Raw genomic sequence first — 19488 nt, 5'->3', positions numbered from 1 at the left:
ACTTTTTACCGCGTCTGACAGCGTTCAGATTTTTCCATGCGTCCTGCCACGTCTATAAATCGACCGTAGCTCAACTTAAACTCGACATCAACATGAACAATATCGTCTGCTTCATGGGAGACCACTTTTTGATGTGTTTTGGCCATGATTAAGCCGTAAAGCGCTATGCGACCGGGGTTTAACTCACATTGTCTTGTAAACACACACACTGGCTCCATCTCCATTTGTTTTGTATTGGAGGTTTCATTGCTTTTACTGCTGGAAAATTTTACAGGCTGGTAGCAGAGCTCTCCCAACTGATCATACCATATAATGACAACAAGATTAGATATAGCAATTTTGGTTATACAAATAAGGGTCAAAGTTCAAATTTGAAAAGACCAATGTTACAGTCAAAATGATTTTTGAAACACTTTGTCATGTTTCAATATGTTCGTGTCAAGGACGACATGGTACATAACACTGTACTCAGAAAACCTGTTAATCGACCAAGGCCTACTCGCACACGCAGACACATGCATGGGATCTCCATATGGTTTGCACGATGAAAACAGTTTGATCTAATATATGAAGGTACAAAAAATTCGACTTCACAAACATATTATCGCAATATAACTTCAAGTCGCTTTATTACATTGTTTTCGTTGTCGATCACGGATGACCGATATCTAATGACTCCATAGCGTATCACCTAACAATTCCGCGCACGCATCTATGTGCAAATATAGTGAAAAAACATGTCTTTATTTATCTCGCCATAGCTCCTGAAAACATCCAGCAACCCTATGTTTTTATTGCATATTACAAAAGCATATGAATTGTAAATAACATTTCAAGTATCAATATTTTGAGGAAAACTCGATGACATCATCATATCGTCATCTGAAATCAAAAAAGTGAAAGTGGAATTAATTTTTTTGAGGTACTGTTGCTGACATTAATTTGCTGGTATCTCCGTTGTTTTAGCTCAATATTATCCCAAATTCAGATATGCTGTACTTTGAACATTTCCCTTTCAAGTCACTGTCATTGCTTTGCAATTTGATGTCATCATACTGGAAATTGTGATTAAAGACAAAGACTCAAAATCAGCCAAATTTACGTGTTATGTCTATGGGAGGGGATTTTTTTCACAACCATGCATTGACTTGACAACGTTCTAGCACCTGTATCTCAGTTGATTTTGCTCTATGTCTTCTAAAACTTAAGTATATTCTGGCTGACACAATAAGCTGTAGTAATCATGCATTTCATTTTTTCAAATATCCTCATCATGTTGACAATTTTGTAGTTTAAAACTGACAAGAGACCCGCGGGTCACGCGCTCACCTGAGTATCGCAATTTCACCTTTCATGCATTCTTGCACACTCTTACCTGAGAACATTGGAAACTTTAGGTCTGCATATGGATCCCTCCCCCCCCCCCCCCCTCAACTCGGGGGGGGGGGGGGGGGGGGCAGGCAGTCCTGGATCTGAATCTGCAATTAACAAACTTGGAACTAAAGTCATCAATGTACAAACTCATGGCATTAACTTTGCTTTATCATTTCTGGTTCTAGAGCAGAAGATTCTACATATTCCTTAATGTGGGGGGGGGGGGGGGGGTGGGCCCCCTAGTCCCCCCCCCCCCCCCAAGAGGGACATGGTGCCCATTTGAAGGAATTGAGATTCTATCCCCCTAGGGATGCTACCTGCTAAGTTTGGTCAAAATTCATCTTGAGGTTTTCAAGAAGAAGATGAACATGTACAATTCAGGCTCCATTACAACTGTATTGTAGGACTTCTCCCCAGCCCTCTCCTGGGTCCTAAGGGGGGGGGGGGGGGGGGGCACTCCTGATTCCGCCAACCCCATGAACAAACTTGAAACTACAGTCATCAATGTACTAACTCATAGTATCATCTAAGCCCTATCACTTCTGGTTCTAGAGAAGATTTTTAAAGGTTCCTTAATTTTAGGGGGTTTGGCCCCCTAGGGACCCCCCAGGTGGGCAATGGAGCCCATTTGAACAAATTGAGATCCTATCCCCCTAGGGATGCTACCTACCAAGTTTGGTGAAAATCAGACATGGCGATCTCAAAGTGAAGATGAAAATGTACAATTTAGGTCACATTAGGACCCCTCCCCACCCCCTCCCCTGGGTCCCAATTCCCCCATGAACAAACTTGGGGAGTATCACCCCTGATTTTTAAAGGTTCCCCCCCTATGAACAAACTTGAAACTACAGTCATCAATGAAGATGAAAATGTACAATTTAGGCTTAGGACCCCTCCCCAAAGGGGGGCACCCCTGATTCCCCCATGAACAAACTTGAAGTCATCAATGTACTTACTCAACGTATCAATTAAGCCCTATCACTTCTGGTTCTAGAGAAGAAGATTTTTAAAGATTCCTTAATTTTAGGGTGTTTGGGCCCCCCAGGTGGGCCATGGTGCCCATTTGAACAAATTGAGATCCTATCCCCCTAGGGATGCTACCTGCCAAGTTTGGTGAAAATCGGTCATGGGGTTCTCAAGAAGAAGATGAAAATGTAAAAAGTTTACGCACGACGGATGACGGACGACGCACGACGGACGACGCACGACGCACGACGGACGCCGGACGAAGAGCGATCGCAATAGCTCACTTGAGCCTTCGGCTCAGGTGAGCTAAAAATGGAAATGGAATCTGGACGAAACGATTCCTGATTTATCTTTGCAATTGTATATTGATCGGACCCACCCGGCCTGTCGCTAGAAGTTGCATAGCGCCATCACAGTCAATCACAGTCACTTGAAGACGTATTCCTGGCTGGCAATACATTGTTCAATGCATGTTCACGTACGTGGGCACATTTGACTTTTGCTCTATTTCATTTGAAAGTCAAATATCATGTTTTACCTGAGACGACAAATTTTCTTAATTTCGCATAGAAATATCGATCAGACACCCTTATCAGGGCAAAAATTTCAATATAAAAGTAAATTTTTGTTGTGAATTGTATCAAGACGAAGAATTTTCGTATTCACCCGTCTTTCATAGACTTAAGTTTCACAACAGACATTCAGGAGAACCGCGTGGCTCAATCGCTTAGCGCACTGCATGTTCATAATGCCATACTAGAGGATGAGGAGTTCGAGTCCCGCAGGACGCTGTTTTATTTTATTTTTTTAATTTTTCTCTCTTTTTTAATTTTTCTTTTTTCTTTGGCAGTTCAGCTTCACTCCGATGTCATTAATCTTACTATTTCATGAAGTACACACACCCCCATGAACACACACAATTTCCCTTGTTTTGTATCGGAGGTTTGAGTGCTTCTATTGCTCATGGGAATTTTTTCTTATTGCCAAATTGCAATTCATCAAGCTGAACATGGATACTCAAGCAGAGCCCTTAAAAGGGCTCTCTAAGTAGTTATGATATAGCGCCATCTCAGGTAAACTTTTGAATGTGATTTACTTTCACTAATTTATATCCAAACGAGCGAACAGGCATCTTGTATCTGTCTTGCATGTAATAAGGGGACTGATATGTTGCTCCGGGACTGTTGTCAAATGACCCTGGAAATATTATTGAAACACACATACATACACACAAAAATGTCATGAACTGTGACACTTGTTGATTTTGTGTGCAAGTTCCATAAGAAACCATAAGAAATTCACCTGTAAGGAAAAGGGAAAGGAATGGATTTCATTTGCATTTAATGAAAGCTAAGGTTTTACTGCACCTTGTACGTTCGTTTCTTCGCTGACATTAAATTGATGGTTTTTACATTCATCATTGTGTGTACCAAAATCTTATGCTGAAACACTGCTATAACATTACGTGAGATGACGTGAACATGGAATTTCATATACAATTTCAGCTCTAGAAAGTCGAATACATTTGCTTCATTTGTCACACGCAAGGTTATGAAGTGCCCTTATGCAGTTTTCCCCTTGCCACCTTTCATTTTTTCTTCCCTTTTCTCTACATTTTTTTTCTTTTATACTGTAGGTAGGAATGTGTACATTTACATAACACCAGCTTGAGTAGGAATGAGAACTGAATTAATTAACTCTAGGCCAGGTGTATAGCATCTTGCTCATCTCTTTGAAATTTCAGGTAGTTATTGTTCGACCCAATAACGGAGTTGTAGACAGGCTTTATGTTGCTACAGAGGTATCTCATGCCACACCCTGCCAAGTGTAGTGTGTATGAAGGTATTCTGAGTCTTTTTGCCGTGGAAAAGGCGAAGCTTTTAGTTCGTCATGGAAGTTTCACTAGTAGCCGTAGGAGATGTGTATTGTTGGCATCTGGGGCAGTATAGAACAGGATCAGGATCATGCTGTGATGACCCTGCGTAATGTGGTAAGCGTTCACTTTGATACATCTTTCTTCTTTAAAGTCAATCACTATACCGGTACTGATCGAAGTACACAATATAATATGGCACGTTTCACTAGTAGTTTAGGACAAGGAAAGTTAGTGCACGATGCAATTGCATTAAAAAAATGTTATATTCATAGTTCCCTTAACATTTCTGTGGATGTTCCGTGGCTGATTGATAGAGTAGCGATTTAGGTTACGATTTTATTGCATCTTGTATGTTCGTTTCTACTCTGACATTAAGTTGACGGTTTTTACATTCGACATTGTCTGTGTAGAAAATGAATATGCTGAAACGCTGCTATGACATTACGTGGGACTACTGTAAAAGTGGATATTTTTGCACAACTAATTTTTTGCGCGTTTTTAATTCCGCGGAATCAAGACATCACGCACAGGAACATTATGGCAAGCAAAAATATTCGCATGCTTTTATTTTCGCGCTAGTTTCTGGTTGCGCGAAATGCACGAAAATTTCAACACCGCGAAAATTTCCACTTTTACAGTACACGAATATGGAATTTTGTATATAATTTTAGCTCTAGAAAGTCTATCTAATGCATTAGCTTCATTTGTCACAAGCACGGATATAAATTGCCCTTGTGCAGTTTTCCACTTGCCACCTCTTGTTTTCTCTCCCTTTTTCTCTACGTTTGTTTTTGTTATACTGTAGGTGGGAATGTGTACATTTACATAACCCAACTTGAGTAGGAATGAGAACTGAATTAATTAACTCTAGGCCAGGTGTACAGCGTCTGCTCATCTCTTTGAAATTTCAGGTTGTATTGTTCGACCCAATAATGGAGTTGTAGACAGGCTTTAAATGTTGCTATAGAGGTATCTCGTGCCACATGAGTGGAAGGTATCACTGTTTAGTATTAGCAGGGAGGTGTTAGAAAAGGAGAGACAACTCTTCGTAATTCATGCAAACACATGTTTTGGTTCAAAGCGTTACAATGGGATGTCTAGCATTCCACTATACGCTTTGAAGTCATGCTATGCACCGCTCTGGTTGCAAGGCGAAGTTCGGAGACGAAGAACGCATTTCACCTTTTGTTGAATTACAAGCTTTATTTCCCCGTAAAATTTTAAATGAAATACTCGAATTGATTAAGAGTAGTTTAGGAAAGAATTCAATATTATAAACATGTATTTCTAGTTTCTTCGTAATGCGCAAATTGAAATGAAATGAAAATTAAGCCATCTTAAAAACCTCATATATTTCTATAATGCGCACATTTCCGCATGTTAGTTTTCTATCCTTTAATCTGGGATAATTTGATCTTTCAAATAAAGTACTCCACTAAAACGTGCACCAGCGTGCTTTTAAACTATTTGCTGTTAAAATTTTCAGTTTTACACTGCATTTTGATTCGCTGCTCCAATTCAAGGTACACAAATTCATTGTTGCCATCACATTGAAAGAGAGAGAGCGAAATGCAGTAGGGGCAAGTATTTCTAGATGTGAGAGCGCTAGTCCCGATTATTGATGCTCTCTTTTGTCAAAGCACCTGATTTCCACCTGTAGTTAAGCGCATAACTTCTCGGCGGTGCCGCGCATGACTTCAAAGGAGAGCAGGAGTTGTCTCTCCTTTTCTAACACCTCCCTGGTATTAGTAAAGAGCTTTTCCATGCCACACCCTGCCAAGTATAGTGTGTCGAAGGGTTTGTGTATCGTTCTGCCTAAAGGCAAAACTTTTATTTTCTTCATGGCTGTTTCTCTATGCGTAGCCGTAGGTGATGCGTGTTGTTGGCATCTGGGCAGTAAAGAACTGAGTATCATGCTATAATCCCCCTGACTTATACGTGCTAAGCGTTCAATTTGATATATCTTTCTTCTTTATGAAGTCAATCACTGCTGATGGGATTAAGGAATTATGTTATGACACTTTTCACTGAAAGTTTATAAAGCAAAGTTTATGCACTATGCAAGCAATGTTGCATGAGTAATACCATTGATCTTAGAGGCAAAATTATGGTATGCCTATATGTAATGGTGTTATTGCTTTGGAATTGCTGAGACAATATACTTAGTACTCCTTCAACTTCTAATTGTCCCCTTTGAAGATGTGTCAGTCACGGGTGATCGTCATGATATATCTTTCACGTATAAGCTTACGTTCCACACTCTTGGTTCGAGGAGACCTATAGTTACATGGTTAAAGGCGATGTCTCGTTCAAGGGAGCAGTACGTTTAGGCCCGTGAAGTTTCGAACCTCATAGGATGCAAAGCGAAAATTGTTTTTCTTTTGATTTTTTTCTTTAATTGAGGTAATGCCACTTGGTCCAGGTATAAATCACATTGTCATGTAAACACATACACTCGGTCTATTTCCCTTTGTTTTGTATTGGCCACTTCATTGCTTTTACTGCTGGAAAATGTTACAGGCGTGTAGCTGTAAGAGATCTCCCAACTGATCATATTGTTTAACGACAACAAGATTAGATATAGCAATTTTGGCTATGCAAATAAGGGGTTAAGTTCATATTTGAAAAGACCAATATTAAAGATAACATAAAGTTTTGGTACCTCAAAAGTTTCCCTGAGTTTCCTTGTCTTAGTTTGTGTTTCAGGTTAAAGTACCTTTCATGTAACTAACACTGTGAGACTTACTCGCCCCAAAGTGCTCTCATGTGTTAGTAATCATGCAATAATGGTTTCGTACAATACGTGTATATTGATAGTCGCGGTACCGCGTCGAGTCAAACTAACGGCTCGTTCGAATTTTTCAGAGCCCGCTCGATCTGCTCTGGTACGAAACCATTATTGCATGATTACTAAGACATGAGAGCACTTTGGGGCGAGTAAGTCTCACAGTGTTAGTTACCAGGTATATGAAAGGTACTTTAACCTGAAACACAAACTAAGACAAGGAAACTCAGGGAAACTTTTGAGGTACCAAAACGTTATATTATCTTTAAAGTCAAGATGATCTTTGAAACACTTTATTGTCATGTTTCAATTTGTTCGTGTCAAGGACGACATGGTACAGACACTGTACTTGCACTTGCAGACACACGCACGGGATCTCCATATCCTTTTGTAACATTGCAAAAGTGCAGCAGTAAAGTTGTCCCCAGTATATTTGACCCTGCAGATGCCCCCTCCTGATATGCACCCCCCCCCATCATTAGGAGTGGAGCAGTCTGCAAGTTGCTTAATTTGCATATTTAATCCCAAGCCAGCCAAGAGCTGCTAGAGAGTTCTTTGTGGGTGCACAAAGACCCCAAATTTGCCATTGTTCTAGCTGCTCTACCAAGGTGAACATCTCCCAGTGAGCATCTCCTCAAATCTGAAATTTGCCTAGAAAATCTGCAGCCCAAAGGTATGTTTCTGTATCTTTTATTGATTTCCTGTTAGTTCCATTCACAGAGTATAAATACTGAAAGTTGTATACTTGTTTGACTTGATTTAAAAGTAATATTTCAAGTATTGATGATGAAAGTTTTCAACTCATGCAAGTTTGAGTGATGTACTGTATAACTTGTTATGGGTCTAGAGGGAATAAGTGAACAAAATTGAACTTGTGTGTGAGTTATATATTAGTAACATGTTACATAGTAGTACAAAGATATATGATGCATGCTAATGTGGTATCTAAAGTATGCGTATGTATAGTTGATGAAACTTTTGAAGAGTTCGTAGAGTTGTCTCATAGCTATACCATGCTATGTTGCAAGGAACTTTGAGATGTAAGAACAAAGGACTAGTTGTTTGTACTTGATGCTAAGCTGTGTGTGGCAGTGTGTATGAAAGAGAGTGTGTATATATTCCACCTCATAGGGCCAATGTGTAGGCCACTGGTTACTACATGGAGGCATATATGCAAATTAGGTGGAAACTTATACAAATTACATGGAAGTTTGGATGTGAGTGGAGAGTGCAAGCTGGCAGAGAGAGAAAGAGTGAGGTGGAGAGGGAGAGACAGGATGAGAGAGACTGGAGAGAGAGAGGGAGAGAGATTGGTTACCTCAGTGTGCGTGTATGTAGGAAGGTGTTGTACATACATTGTATATATATGTGGAATTAGGTAACAGGGCATAGTGCAGAGTGCAATGGCACAGAGTGCAGTGACTTTGTGTGCCTACTCTCTCGCTGACCAGTCCCTCTTGTTACTATGGCAACGAGATAAGACTCAGCAGAGCCAAGGAAGGAGTGTGCTTTGTACACATGCACTTTGTGGGTGAATACTTTGTTACCTTAAAAGGTGATGTTAATGCTTTCCTGGATATTAGTTTGCCAGTTTCATTTAGTGTTTAAGATTCCACATGCACCTTAGTTGTTTACTATCAGTCATTTACCTCAGTATTAAGCGCTATATAAATGTTATTCATTATCATTATCATCAGTCATTTAGTAAGAGTATAGAATAAGATTAGTCGTTAATGTATTTATGAAGCAATTTCAAGTTGCATGGCTTCTGGTCAAAGGATTAGTATGAACTTGGATTTATGGCTTTTTGTAGCATTTCTTAACAATGCTACTCGCATATCCTTCTGTCAAACAGATTGTTTAACAACTTATTTGGGTTACAACACATGAAATTATAATCTCCGAAACAGTGGTATATTGTAAGCCGATTTCTATTAGAGTTTTGATGTACTTTTGCCACTTTCAGTTAGCGCATATGTTTATTGTTTCATGCTGTGTTCTTAATCTACTAGGTTCTGCAAACATGGAGCCAGCAGAATTCCTGTAATTCTGTAACTGGACATTCACTCGCCAGTTACTGTACATTCCTTATGAGCACAGGCTAGGTAGCCAGGGTGAGTCTCATAACGATGTTTTGTTGATTTATTAGATGATTTGTGTCAATATGTATCATTTTCTAGACAGAGAGTAGATTTCATGTACTTCTATACTTGTCTATGTTTCAGTTGGATTATCTTTAATCCAGAGCTATGATTATTTCTATGGTTTCAATGGTTACTCATGCTTTACTTGCATTTAGCTATGATGAATGGGAAATAGTGTTAGTATGGAGAGACTAGTTGATGTGTCAGACTACAAAGATACAATCATTATGGAATATTTAATATAATGTATTGGTAAACATTGTTAACGCCTAGTTTACAGTTTACTGATATATGGAAGTCTTCTTGACGTCATATTCTTTTTTCTTTGTATTTGTTATCTTCACTTCTGTTGAGTGAATGATGGGTTTGATAGCCTTTTACATACACTGTTTCATATGAATTTATGCAGTGATGCATAGTGATTTAATAGCTGGCTTAGCAGAAAATTTCTCATTGAATCATTCTTTTCTTTTACATGGTTACACACTATGATGTATTGTTGAGTAAACATCATACGTTCAGTTTGTTATTCACAGTACATGATACCTCTTTGGTGCAGTAACACATGTTATTCATCTTTCTCTGTGTTGAACGTGTTTCAATAACTTGTAAATATTCATTTGTTTGTTTTCTGTTTGTTTACTCCAAACACAGGTTTTCTTTTTAATTTATTTATTTCTGAGCGCAATAAAAAGAGATGACACGTAACTTCGGCCTATGAGTGCGTTTATCCTGCATCACACTTTGCATGATGGAAACAATTTGATCTGAATTATGAAAGTACAAAAAAAATTCAACTTCACAAACATATTATTGCAATATAACTTCAGGTCGCTATATTACATTGTTTTTGTTGTCGATAACGGGTGACCGATATCTGATGACCCTCCAGCGTATCACCTAACTCGTCTTCAGTGACGAGTTTCATGTCTCGTTCATTTTTGCAGTTTCTAGTTTTGTACCTTGCCAGAGAAAAACAAAGGTGTGCAGTCATGCATAAAGTTTCCCTTTTCATTGACCTACCGGGGTGAAAGTCAATCAAATTATCTTTCATATAGTATATACAGGGGTCGCGCTTAACTTTTTTTTTAACCTAGCCACGCGGACCAGTTAGATTCAATTTTGGCTAGTCCGCAAAATTTTTGACTGGTCAACAGAAATTTTTGACTAGTCCGTCTTGTTTTTTAATCGCATGACTAATGTCAATTTGGGGAGGGCCCCAAGTAGGCCTACATTTCAGTTATTATATCATATATCATATTCATTATCATTACTTCATTATCATCATTCATCATCACTATGTTTTGTAACTGTTTTGTGACAGGTTAAATTGTCTTCCGGGTCAGGGGCAAGACATACAGCCTACAGGCCTCGGAAATGTTGATGTTTATTTACAAACGCACGCACGCAGTAATCACACCAACACGACACAAGAAGTGAAGAACAGGTCGATTATTCATTCTTTTTTTATCTCCAAACAAATGTTTCAGTAGTGACAAATACAGGCCTAATTAATGGTCGATTTGTTTTAAGCTAAGCATCTTTTTGAGGCACCATTATAAACCAGGGTGCTACACAACTTTTTTTAATCACTTGCCCAATCGGGCAAGCAGATTTGCAAATTAGTGTAAAACACTTGCCCGAACAGAAAAAAATAATCAGAAAATATAAATAATTGAAAAAAAATCACTAGTATTTCAAGGTTTTAATGGGAAAAAAAAGAGAGTGAAGTTGATAAACAGCTGAGGTTGAGAAAAAGAGAATCAGGGTTTCATTTTTTAGGACTACTCTAGTATTACCACGCTCCTTTACGCCTTGTCAGGAGCACTGAAATAGGTGTACCTCTCCTTATTTTTTTTTTCACATAATGGTACTTCAATATATAAAATGCTTCTGGTAATTGGTTATTCCATCTCCCCTCTACCTGACTCCTTTCACTGTGTACTTGTACTCATTTCACTCTGATCTTTCCACACCTTGACCTCGATCCCATTGGAAAAAAGAAGAAGAAAAAACAACGAGAAAACACACACACACACACACATATTGCAACACACAACAAAAACCTCTTCCCTACACCTTCCTGATTTCCGTGTTTCTATCAGGTGAAAGAATAAAACAACAGTACTATGTTGATTGGAAACTCGACACCCATTCATGCCAGCCAGGCCAGGCTGCCATGTAACTTCAAAGCACATTCCGACAGCTGGCTGGCAAAACCACATGGCAAAATTTGCGCGCGCGTGTAGATTGCAGGATGGGTGGAGCAGGGAGGGTGGAGCTAGGGCCTGGGAACAGGCAAGGGTGATTTGATAGTCTGTGAGTTATCAAAAGCAGACCTTTTGAACAATTGAAACGTCATGATACGATCTTGTCTTCCTTTTGGACTGAAAGAAAAACATCAAAAAGACGAGTTGAGTATCATAAATTTTTACATAGTCATGCAAAAAGATTACTACACTCATGTCATGACAAGAAATGAATCAATATTCCAAGACAAAAACAAAGCAGCCTCGGGTACCTGACGGTGACATCGAGACGCCATGCATTTACCATGCACGTTTGGGAGCAACATGTTGGAGTTGGCAGGGGGAAGGGGTGATCCTGGAGTTTGTGAAAACTTCCTGACACCCAGGGAGGTTAGATTCTCTTCCCGCTGTCTAACCGGGTAGTGAATTTGTCTCGGCATACGAGAACTTTCATATATTTCTGTGATTTAGTTTTTTAATCGAGTGATTAATCAATCCCTTTCAGTAAACATTTAAAATACTCGAATAAGCACACTATTATAATTTATAGTGTAATCGACTGTTCGATATTTCTACTATGGGTCAAAAGAAAGGCTATAGAACCATGTGTTGCTTATAGAATCATGATCTTTGCGATGATTCCTTGAACTCAGCTCACGAGCTAGTTCTTCGATCGATATTTCCAGGCTATATTTACACGCTGTTTATTCCAGTGCGCGCATTCTTTCGTCTGGCACCTAGCTGGGGTCTGGCACCTGGTTTTGTGGAAATTTCCACAAGGAGAGAGGGGGTGGGGTGTCAAGTTTCTCGTAAGACCAGAGACTGCATACACAATCTCTTCGCTTGTATTTACAAACATGTGTACTGTCGTGTTTTTCCCCTTTGCTGTTAATGAACATTTAGATTTAACTTTACGAAGGTTGCTATCTAGCAAGTGGTTCTTGTTGTGAGGTGTATGTATTTTTTTTTCATCATTCATGGGCCGGAGGGGAAAGAAGAAGTATGCTCAGCAAGCTGTCTTTTACACCAGCATCAGTAATTATCGTCACCATCACTCAGATCATTCGGCCCTTGTCCTATAACATTCAGAAACATGACCAACATGATCACTCGGGATAAACTGCACCTACGCAAACAAGATCCCGACAACACAAACTCTACAAAAGATCACACACAGCTGGGATCAAACTTCCTTCGAAATACTGCAGCAAAGCGGAGAAATCGCCGTTACGACAATGCATGTACAGTGCCAGACACTTAAAATAATCACTTTTAAATACTTCGAAATATAAAGGGAATGAATAGAGTGACATTAAAAGAAAGAAATCGTACCAAACTAGTAATAATATTAGAAACCATTGAACAGAATAAGCCCTAGCGGAAGTTTGCAGCACCGAACGCCAAGCGAAATACAATGGAAACTCGGTATGACAAGCTCCTTTGGGACCGAGACAATTTGTTCTTTGTAATCCTAATGTTTATATCAGTAGTCAATAAACAATACAAAACAAAGGAAATGAATTCAATGGGACCGGAAAAATCAGTTTGTTTTTCAGGTGTTAAGATATATTATCAGATCTCCAAAGGCGAATGAAGGTCTAGTCACTGTATATTTACAACTATATATCGATATATCGATGCAGATTTTGATTCATCCAGGTAGTATGCTAAAAGCGTGTAAATTAAATCTGTTCGACTGGACTTACTTGTGAAAATCACGGAGAAAACAGTTTCGTGACTCGTCCGAGTCACTTCTTCAGCTCTGTCTGGCTGGCGAGCATTCACCCGTGGAGGGTGAATGGGCGATGTTACTACCTTTATTGTCTGTACGTCGAGGAATTTTTCGGAAAATTTTTCGGAAAATCCTTCCCTCAACAGGGGAGGGGGACTCCGACACAACCTTTCACCAACATACAAGTCGGTGATCCGAAAAATTCCTCGACGTACAGACAATAAAGGCAGTAACATCGCCCATTCACCCTCCACGGGTGAATGCTCGCCAGCCAGACAGAGCTGAAGAAGTGACTCGGACGAGTCACGAAACTGTTTTCTCCGTGATTTTCACAAGTAAGTCCAGTCGAACAGATTTAATTTACACGCTTTTAACTATATATCGAGTTTCCACGGTACACAAAGTTCGAACACTTTTCACCTGCACATCGTCAAACAAAGTATGCATCACATGAACAGAAACTCACCTCTTAATTGCAGAAAAATGATGCAATAACATCGTAAATATCACACAGACAGCACTCTAAAAAGTCAGTTCGTACTTGGGAGGTAGGGGAATAAGCGGATGAAGAAGCAAAGAAGAGAGAGAGAGAGAAAAGAAACAGACATTGGACAAAATGCATGTAGCAGCATGTGCATGTGGCTGGCCAGACACACAATACAACTACCGGTAATCGGTATACATGCAGATACCACGGCGATCGATGTAAACACCAGGGTCCATGGGCGTCCGCTAGTTTGCAGGCACAAACCCTTGTAGGTCGTGGAAAAAGTCTGCGTGCGCCAAGACTACAACACGCACCACTGGCACTGCAGCCTCTCCAGGGAGAAGCTACAACACAGCCTATATATTATGAGACTGTGCCAGGGTGGTGCATGCAGTAGTCTTGGCGCAGACTCCTTTACAGGATGCACAAACGGACGGACTAGCTCCGTTCGCGCGCTGCACACGGAGTACGCAGCGCGACGATTTGCGTTCAGGGCTTGTCACAGCCAGTATGCTGGGAAGTGGGAACGACACTGGAACAATATTTTGGCTGGCCACACGGACTAGTAACTTCCGAATTTGATGATTTTTAGCTAGTCCGACATGATTTTGGGTGGCCAATGGCCAGCGGACCATCGCCAATTTCGAACCCTGATATAGTACATTTATATAATATTGACTGGCCCTGAGGGAGGTACCAGAAAATATTGCCCAAACTGAAAGCATATTGCCCGAGTCGAAGACGAGGGCAATATGTTTTCAGTGCGGGCAATATTTATCTGGTACCTCCCGAAAGAAAGGCCAGTCAATATCATAATTACCGTAAAGTTCCGTGTATAAGATGCACCCCTACTTTCGGAACTAAAATTTAAAAAAAAAAATAAAAACGAAAATTTCCTTGCAAATATTGCGTGTGTCATACATATTATTTCAGCTCAAAATTTCCCTAGAATGCAGCATGTATTTTCTCTATTTTTCGTTTCCTTTTATACTTTGTTTTAACGGTATTCATCGGACATCGGCAAAATATGGAAGACGCAAAATGCGAGACTTGTCTCGGTACTCACTTGCTATTGTTTTGCCTTTCAATTGTGGTACATGCGTCATGCATATCGTACTCATGAGTGTACAGTACGATCTTTGCTGTCATACACAGCAGAGGGTGTCTCGCATACTAGTCTTGACGCATGTCAGACTGGAAGGTTCATTACGAAAAAAATACTAGTAAGACAAACATCAACAAGTGTAGCAGAGGGATCATACGGCGAGACGTACGGTGCGTACGGTAATTACACTCACTGTTGTTTCACCCGGAGGGATTACCAGTAACATGTGTGTCTCTTGTACTATGCTTGTATCTACAGTGCTAGCCTTTCGCAAAAGGCAGCTCGCTATAATTTCAGCACACGCACACAGAGAGCAATGGACTTGCACACACAGCGCGCAACGGGCAAGCGCTCTCCGATCCGATCGCTGTGTGCACGCAAGTCCATTGCAAGAGCCTCTCTGCAGCTGCTGCCTTTGCAAAAGGCTTGCTAGCTACAGTGCAGTGTAGCCAGCTATGCTATCCTAGCTGGCCTCGTGAAATGATGAAGAGCAAACAAACGACATGAATATGCATGCATGCTTCACACATCGTTCATATTTACGGTGACATAGTGTCGATCCTACTCCGTATTTTACAGCTTTTGTCTATGGCCATATTGGTACTAGTACATTGATAAGTTTTACGGTGTCGGTAATTTAGTAATGATACCTGTACATCGCGTATTCCAGCTACTAGGTTGGCTGTTGGTAGCTTGGTAAAGTGACATCGGTAGCATACAGCAGTGCTGTTGCAGCTGTTGTCTATGGCCAGATTGATACATCGTTACTGTACACAAGGCCGATGTAAGTTTATCTCGTATTTGCAGCTTTTGTGTGTGTCCCGATTGAAAGATCGCTCATTTATCCGTAAGTTTTAGTGATTGCTTACCTTCCAAACGTCGATGGGCATACATGGCCCCAAGTTGGCCTTATAAAATTGGGTGTACATGACAGATTTTTTTCCGTGATTCGACTGTACCCGTGTATACGATGCACCCCCGATTTTCAATGTTTTCCGACGAAAAAATAGTGCAACTTATACACGGAACTTTACGGTATTACCTATCCCCTAGGCAAATTAAGAAAATATGTGAATACGGCTATACACTATGATACAGATCAAGCCACATTTGACTACCTGTAGACCATCAACACGTTGAATAATTGAAAAATTGTTCATCAATGTATATCATTCAACTCCAACTTCAAAGATACATATGTAGTTGTAACAGGCAAACTTCAAACTTCTGAACGCTCTTACACTTTATTTCTACTTCTCTGTTTAAAGTTGGAGAGTTGTGAAACTGATGGTCACTGTGCAATTACTGAGCACAAATGGACTAGTCATTGCCTAACTGCGCTGCTGTAAGTGGTCGACCTTGTATGAGTTGATTTATCAGCGTTCTTCCGCGGTGTGTGTAACTGACACCGGACGTCCTGGACTGTTTTCTTTTCGTGGTCGATCGGAATGTTTACGTTTAAAGCAGGAAGGTGGGGAGAGAGATTCCACTCTTTCTCTTCCCACCTCCCCAAACCGGAAGATTGCACTGTTTGCTCATGTTTTGTGTATGGTACGGTGTGTGTAACCGACACGCAGCGACGTGGCGAAACGAATATTGACTGCTGACCTCTAACTCTGCAAAATAACAACTGCTGACCTTTAACCCTGCAAAATAACAACTGGAATTGCCTCGCAAAACTACCTCGTATAGGTAATAATAACTTTTAGCCAAATATTCTATAACAAATATGAACTTGAAAAAGTGTTTACTTCCTTTTTTTTTTGCTGAGTGTATAAATCACTGTAAAGCTAAGAGTCTGTAGAATTCACATATATAGGCATAACTAAAATTTCATTTTCTGCAACTTTTGACTCATTTCGACGGAGCGCATCACAAATGTCTACAATTGCTGGCAAGAATATGCAAAATGTCTGTTATATGCATAACAGAGTGTAAGTGACTGCTTTTGTCAGCTCCTGTAACAAGTGAAAGCTCAAAGTACAACAGTAATATACATAGGCTGTGTAAATGTGCTACACAAGTGCAGTTTAAAAGGAGTAAACCAGTTCCATGAGTATGTGCTGCTAGGATAGACAGCAATACTAGGATAGCCTTCTTTGTTCCTGTACATATGATATACATCCCCTTTGACGTAAATACCATCAGCATTGATAATGTTTTTGTCACTTGAAAACAACAACAAATAATGAAGTACTGCTTTTAGATGCTGGTACACTCGCACAGGTCATCCAAGCACTTTCTGCAGCTCGTACCTCTAGTAATGATGGATTGTCCTCCATGATCACACAAAGTTTAATCCACAAGTATGGTGAGTTGTGGCTCTTGTATGCTGGTACATACTTCTGAGTGGTTTGCTCCTAATACATATAGTCTACTGCAGTCAATCTTTGTGAACCTGCACTTCATACAAAAAAAAAAAGAATACAAAGAATCTCTCTATTCCAAGCTTGATGTGCACAGTGCTGCTTTGAGGGGGACTAATGAGTTTTCTGGTGTACATAAGAAGGGATAACTTACCTGCCACTCCCTCTGGAACTAATATCCTGACGCCCATCTTCCTGGTAGCAACCCCATCTGAAGCTAAACATGGGAAAATAGAGAGGGGTGCCATACATGGCAATAAAAGATGGAGACTTTCCTTTTTTTTAACTGATAAAAAGAAAAAAAAATCACACACCAGGCGTCAGCTAAGGGAAATCATGCCAAAGACCTGCTGTAGTTAGGCCTAAGTCATTAGGCAAGCCAACTATCTTCTTTGAATGTCTCTTGCAAACAAAACAAAAATCTCAGGTTGTTAAGTAGCAGACTGTGCAAACCATGCCAGCACGATAATTTATGGCAGGCAGCTAATTTCACCGCCAATCTAGTCTGGGTTTTCAAACAACTCTCTGTATCAGTCATTCAAGCAATCTTCCCATATGTCCGCATGGTTAGTGAGATTAAGAATAATGCATAATGGGCTGTGAGGGGACTGTGCACAAAGTCATCACACACACACCAAGAAACCAAATGTACATACTGTATGTCTCACATTGACAAAATCTGCAACCATTCCTCTGCATACAATTGAGACACAACATGATGGATATGCCGGAGAACAATTTATACAAAATAACATGTTTATTAGTGGAAAAATGAGCACAGAAAATGGGATTCCATCGGGATAACAATAACATGTTATCACCAAGAACCACTGCACTGGCTTGTCTTTCCAGTTTGCGATGACTGCATGAAGACCACAGGGCAAAAGTACTCTACCCAATGATTCAAGAACATGACACGCAAAAAATATCTTACACAAACACTTCTTTAAGTAATTAAGCAAGAGGATAAGAAAATCATCCATTAAACTTATAATACACAAACAAGTGCAAAGGTTAGGAGGATGTAATATATCATTAGTATATGACTGCCAACATCAGAAAGCTATGATTAGATTGTTTAACAAATTGATGCAGGATAAGTCATCAGCAGCTTGTCTGAAGTATTTAGGGCAAAAGAACAATTATATACGTTGACAGATTTCATATGACAAAATGGTCAAAACAACTTTAGAAACACACCACAAGAGATGACCAATTATCTATATTATTTTTTACCTTCAGTATAATTTTTTACACTAGAACCTTGTAAATTGTTTGCTCTGTTTCGGTAATTCATATGAAATAATTTACCTATGAATATTTTGTCCATGTCAAATTGCACTTGATTTCTTCTTTTTCAAAACAAATTCTAGAGATGTCTGCATTTGTTTTGCAAGAGGAAAAAAAGAGGATTTCTATCCAAAAATACAAGGTTGCATGATCTGTATGATAAAAAACAACAATAAATTGCTTTGATTCATGACTTGACTTTCTGAATGTTACAAAAAAAGATTAAAGGCTTGAGTATGATATTATGATCTTAAAATCTGAAAATTCTCTGATGAGAGCAGCTTTCACTATGCAGATGATATTTTTCCCCAAATAGGCATACAATTGGTCCACCGAGGAACAGTTTTCACCCATAATTCCCCCCATGATATCACGTCTTCGTTTGAATGCTACAATTAATATGCAACTGTAAAATAGGGCTGGCACAAGTTTCACAGCATCTGTCACACTGGAACTTCATCCAATAAGGGCTAAAATCAACAAGAGCCCTGACAAGAACAGGAAGGGTTGCAGAAGCAAATTGTGCCATTTTGGCATTCTTTCCATATCACATGCAGAAAAAGTGTGTGAAAAAGCTTGTCCCAGCACATTACTAGGAATGTCTGAGTACTGACTGCAGACATACCTATGACTGTCCTAGGGATCAATAAGGGCAAAAATGCTGATCATAGCAGGTTAGCGTGGACACATCTAGGATCACACAAGGAGTGGTTAAATCACGGGACTAGAACAATCAGGATGATTTTCTGACTAACACTTAGATACGCGGACAATATGAGGAAATTAAATTATAAATTCCTTGCCAACTTTATATCCCCTTTACACCAATGCGATGTCCATGGAGTTCTCGCTGCATCAAAGAAAAATGGACATGATGCAGTGGGAGCTGCGTCATGGTCATATGGTCATGGTCAAAGCTGCTTATAGAGTGTTCATGACAGGCAAGAGCGAACATGGTAAGAGGAGAGAAGAGTATGCAAGAAAAAAGGAAAAATTATACAGGACATACAATGTTGGATCAGGAAACAGGAAAAAACGACCAGACAAATAACGGTAGAGGAAGCACATGAAAATCGAAGGTATGGACTGAGCTGGAAGCTTATCAATGACATAT

At 39.8% G+C, this 19488-nt stretch overlaps 1 protein-coding gene across 3 annotated transcripts in view; it reads right to left on the bottom strand.

The window, feature by feature from the left end:
* Positions 1-17542, bottom strand: part of LOC139734682 (uncharacterized) — a 174450-nt gene extending 156908 nt beyond the window's left edge. Inside the window, exon 1 of one of the 3 annotated variants that reach the window (XM_071645469.1) lies at positions 16974-17542. Coding sequence is in view for 1 of the 3 variants with exons in the window: in XM_071645468.1 (XP_071501569.1) it covers positions 17239-17332 (94 nt within the window). In the remaining 2 variants the exon portion in view is untranslated. Of the gene's footprint in view, positions 1-13592; positions 13763-16973 lie in introns of those variants that run through there. The other 2 variants (XM_071645468.1, XM_071645470.1) reach the window with 2 other exon arrangements.
* Between the last annotated feature and the right edge of the window lie 1946 nt (positions 17543-19488).

The sequence above is a fragment of the Diadema antillarum genome, unplaced genomic scaffold (genome assembly GCF_040938485.1).
Source record: "Diadema antillarum isolate AM-2024a unplaced genomic scaffold, OU_Dant_1.0 seq00000539_RagTag, whole genome shotgun sequence".
NCBI classification, from domain to species: domain Eukaryota; kingdom Metazoa; phylum Echinodermata; class Echinoidea; order Diadematoida; family Diadematidae; genus Diadema; species Diadema antillarum.
Note: the sequence above shows the minus strand (reverse complement) of the source record. Positions and strands in the feature narration are given on the sequence as shown.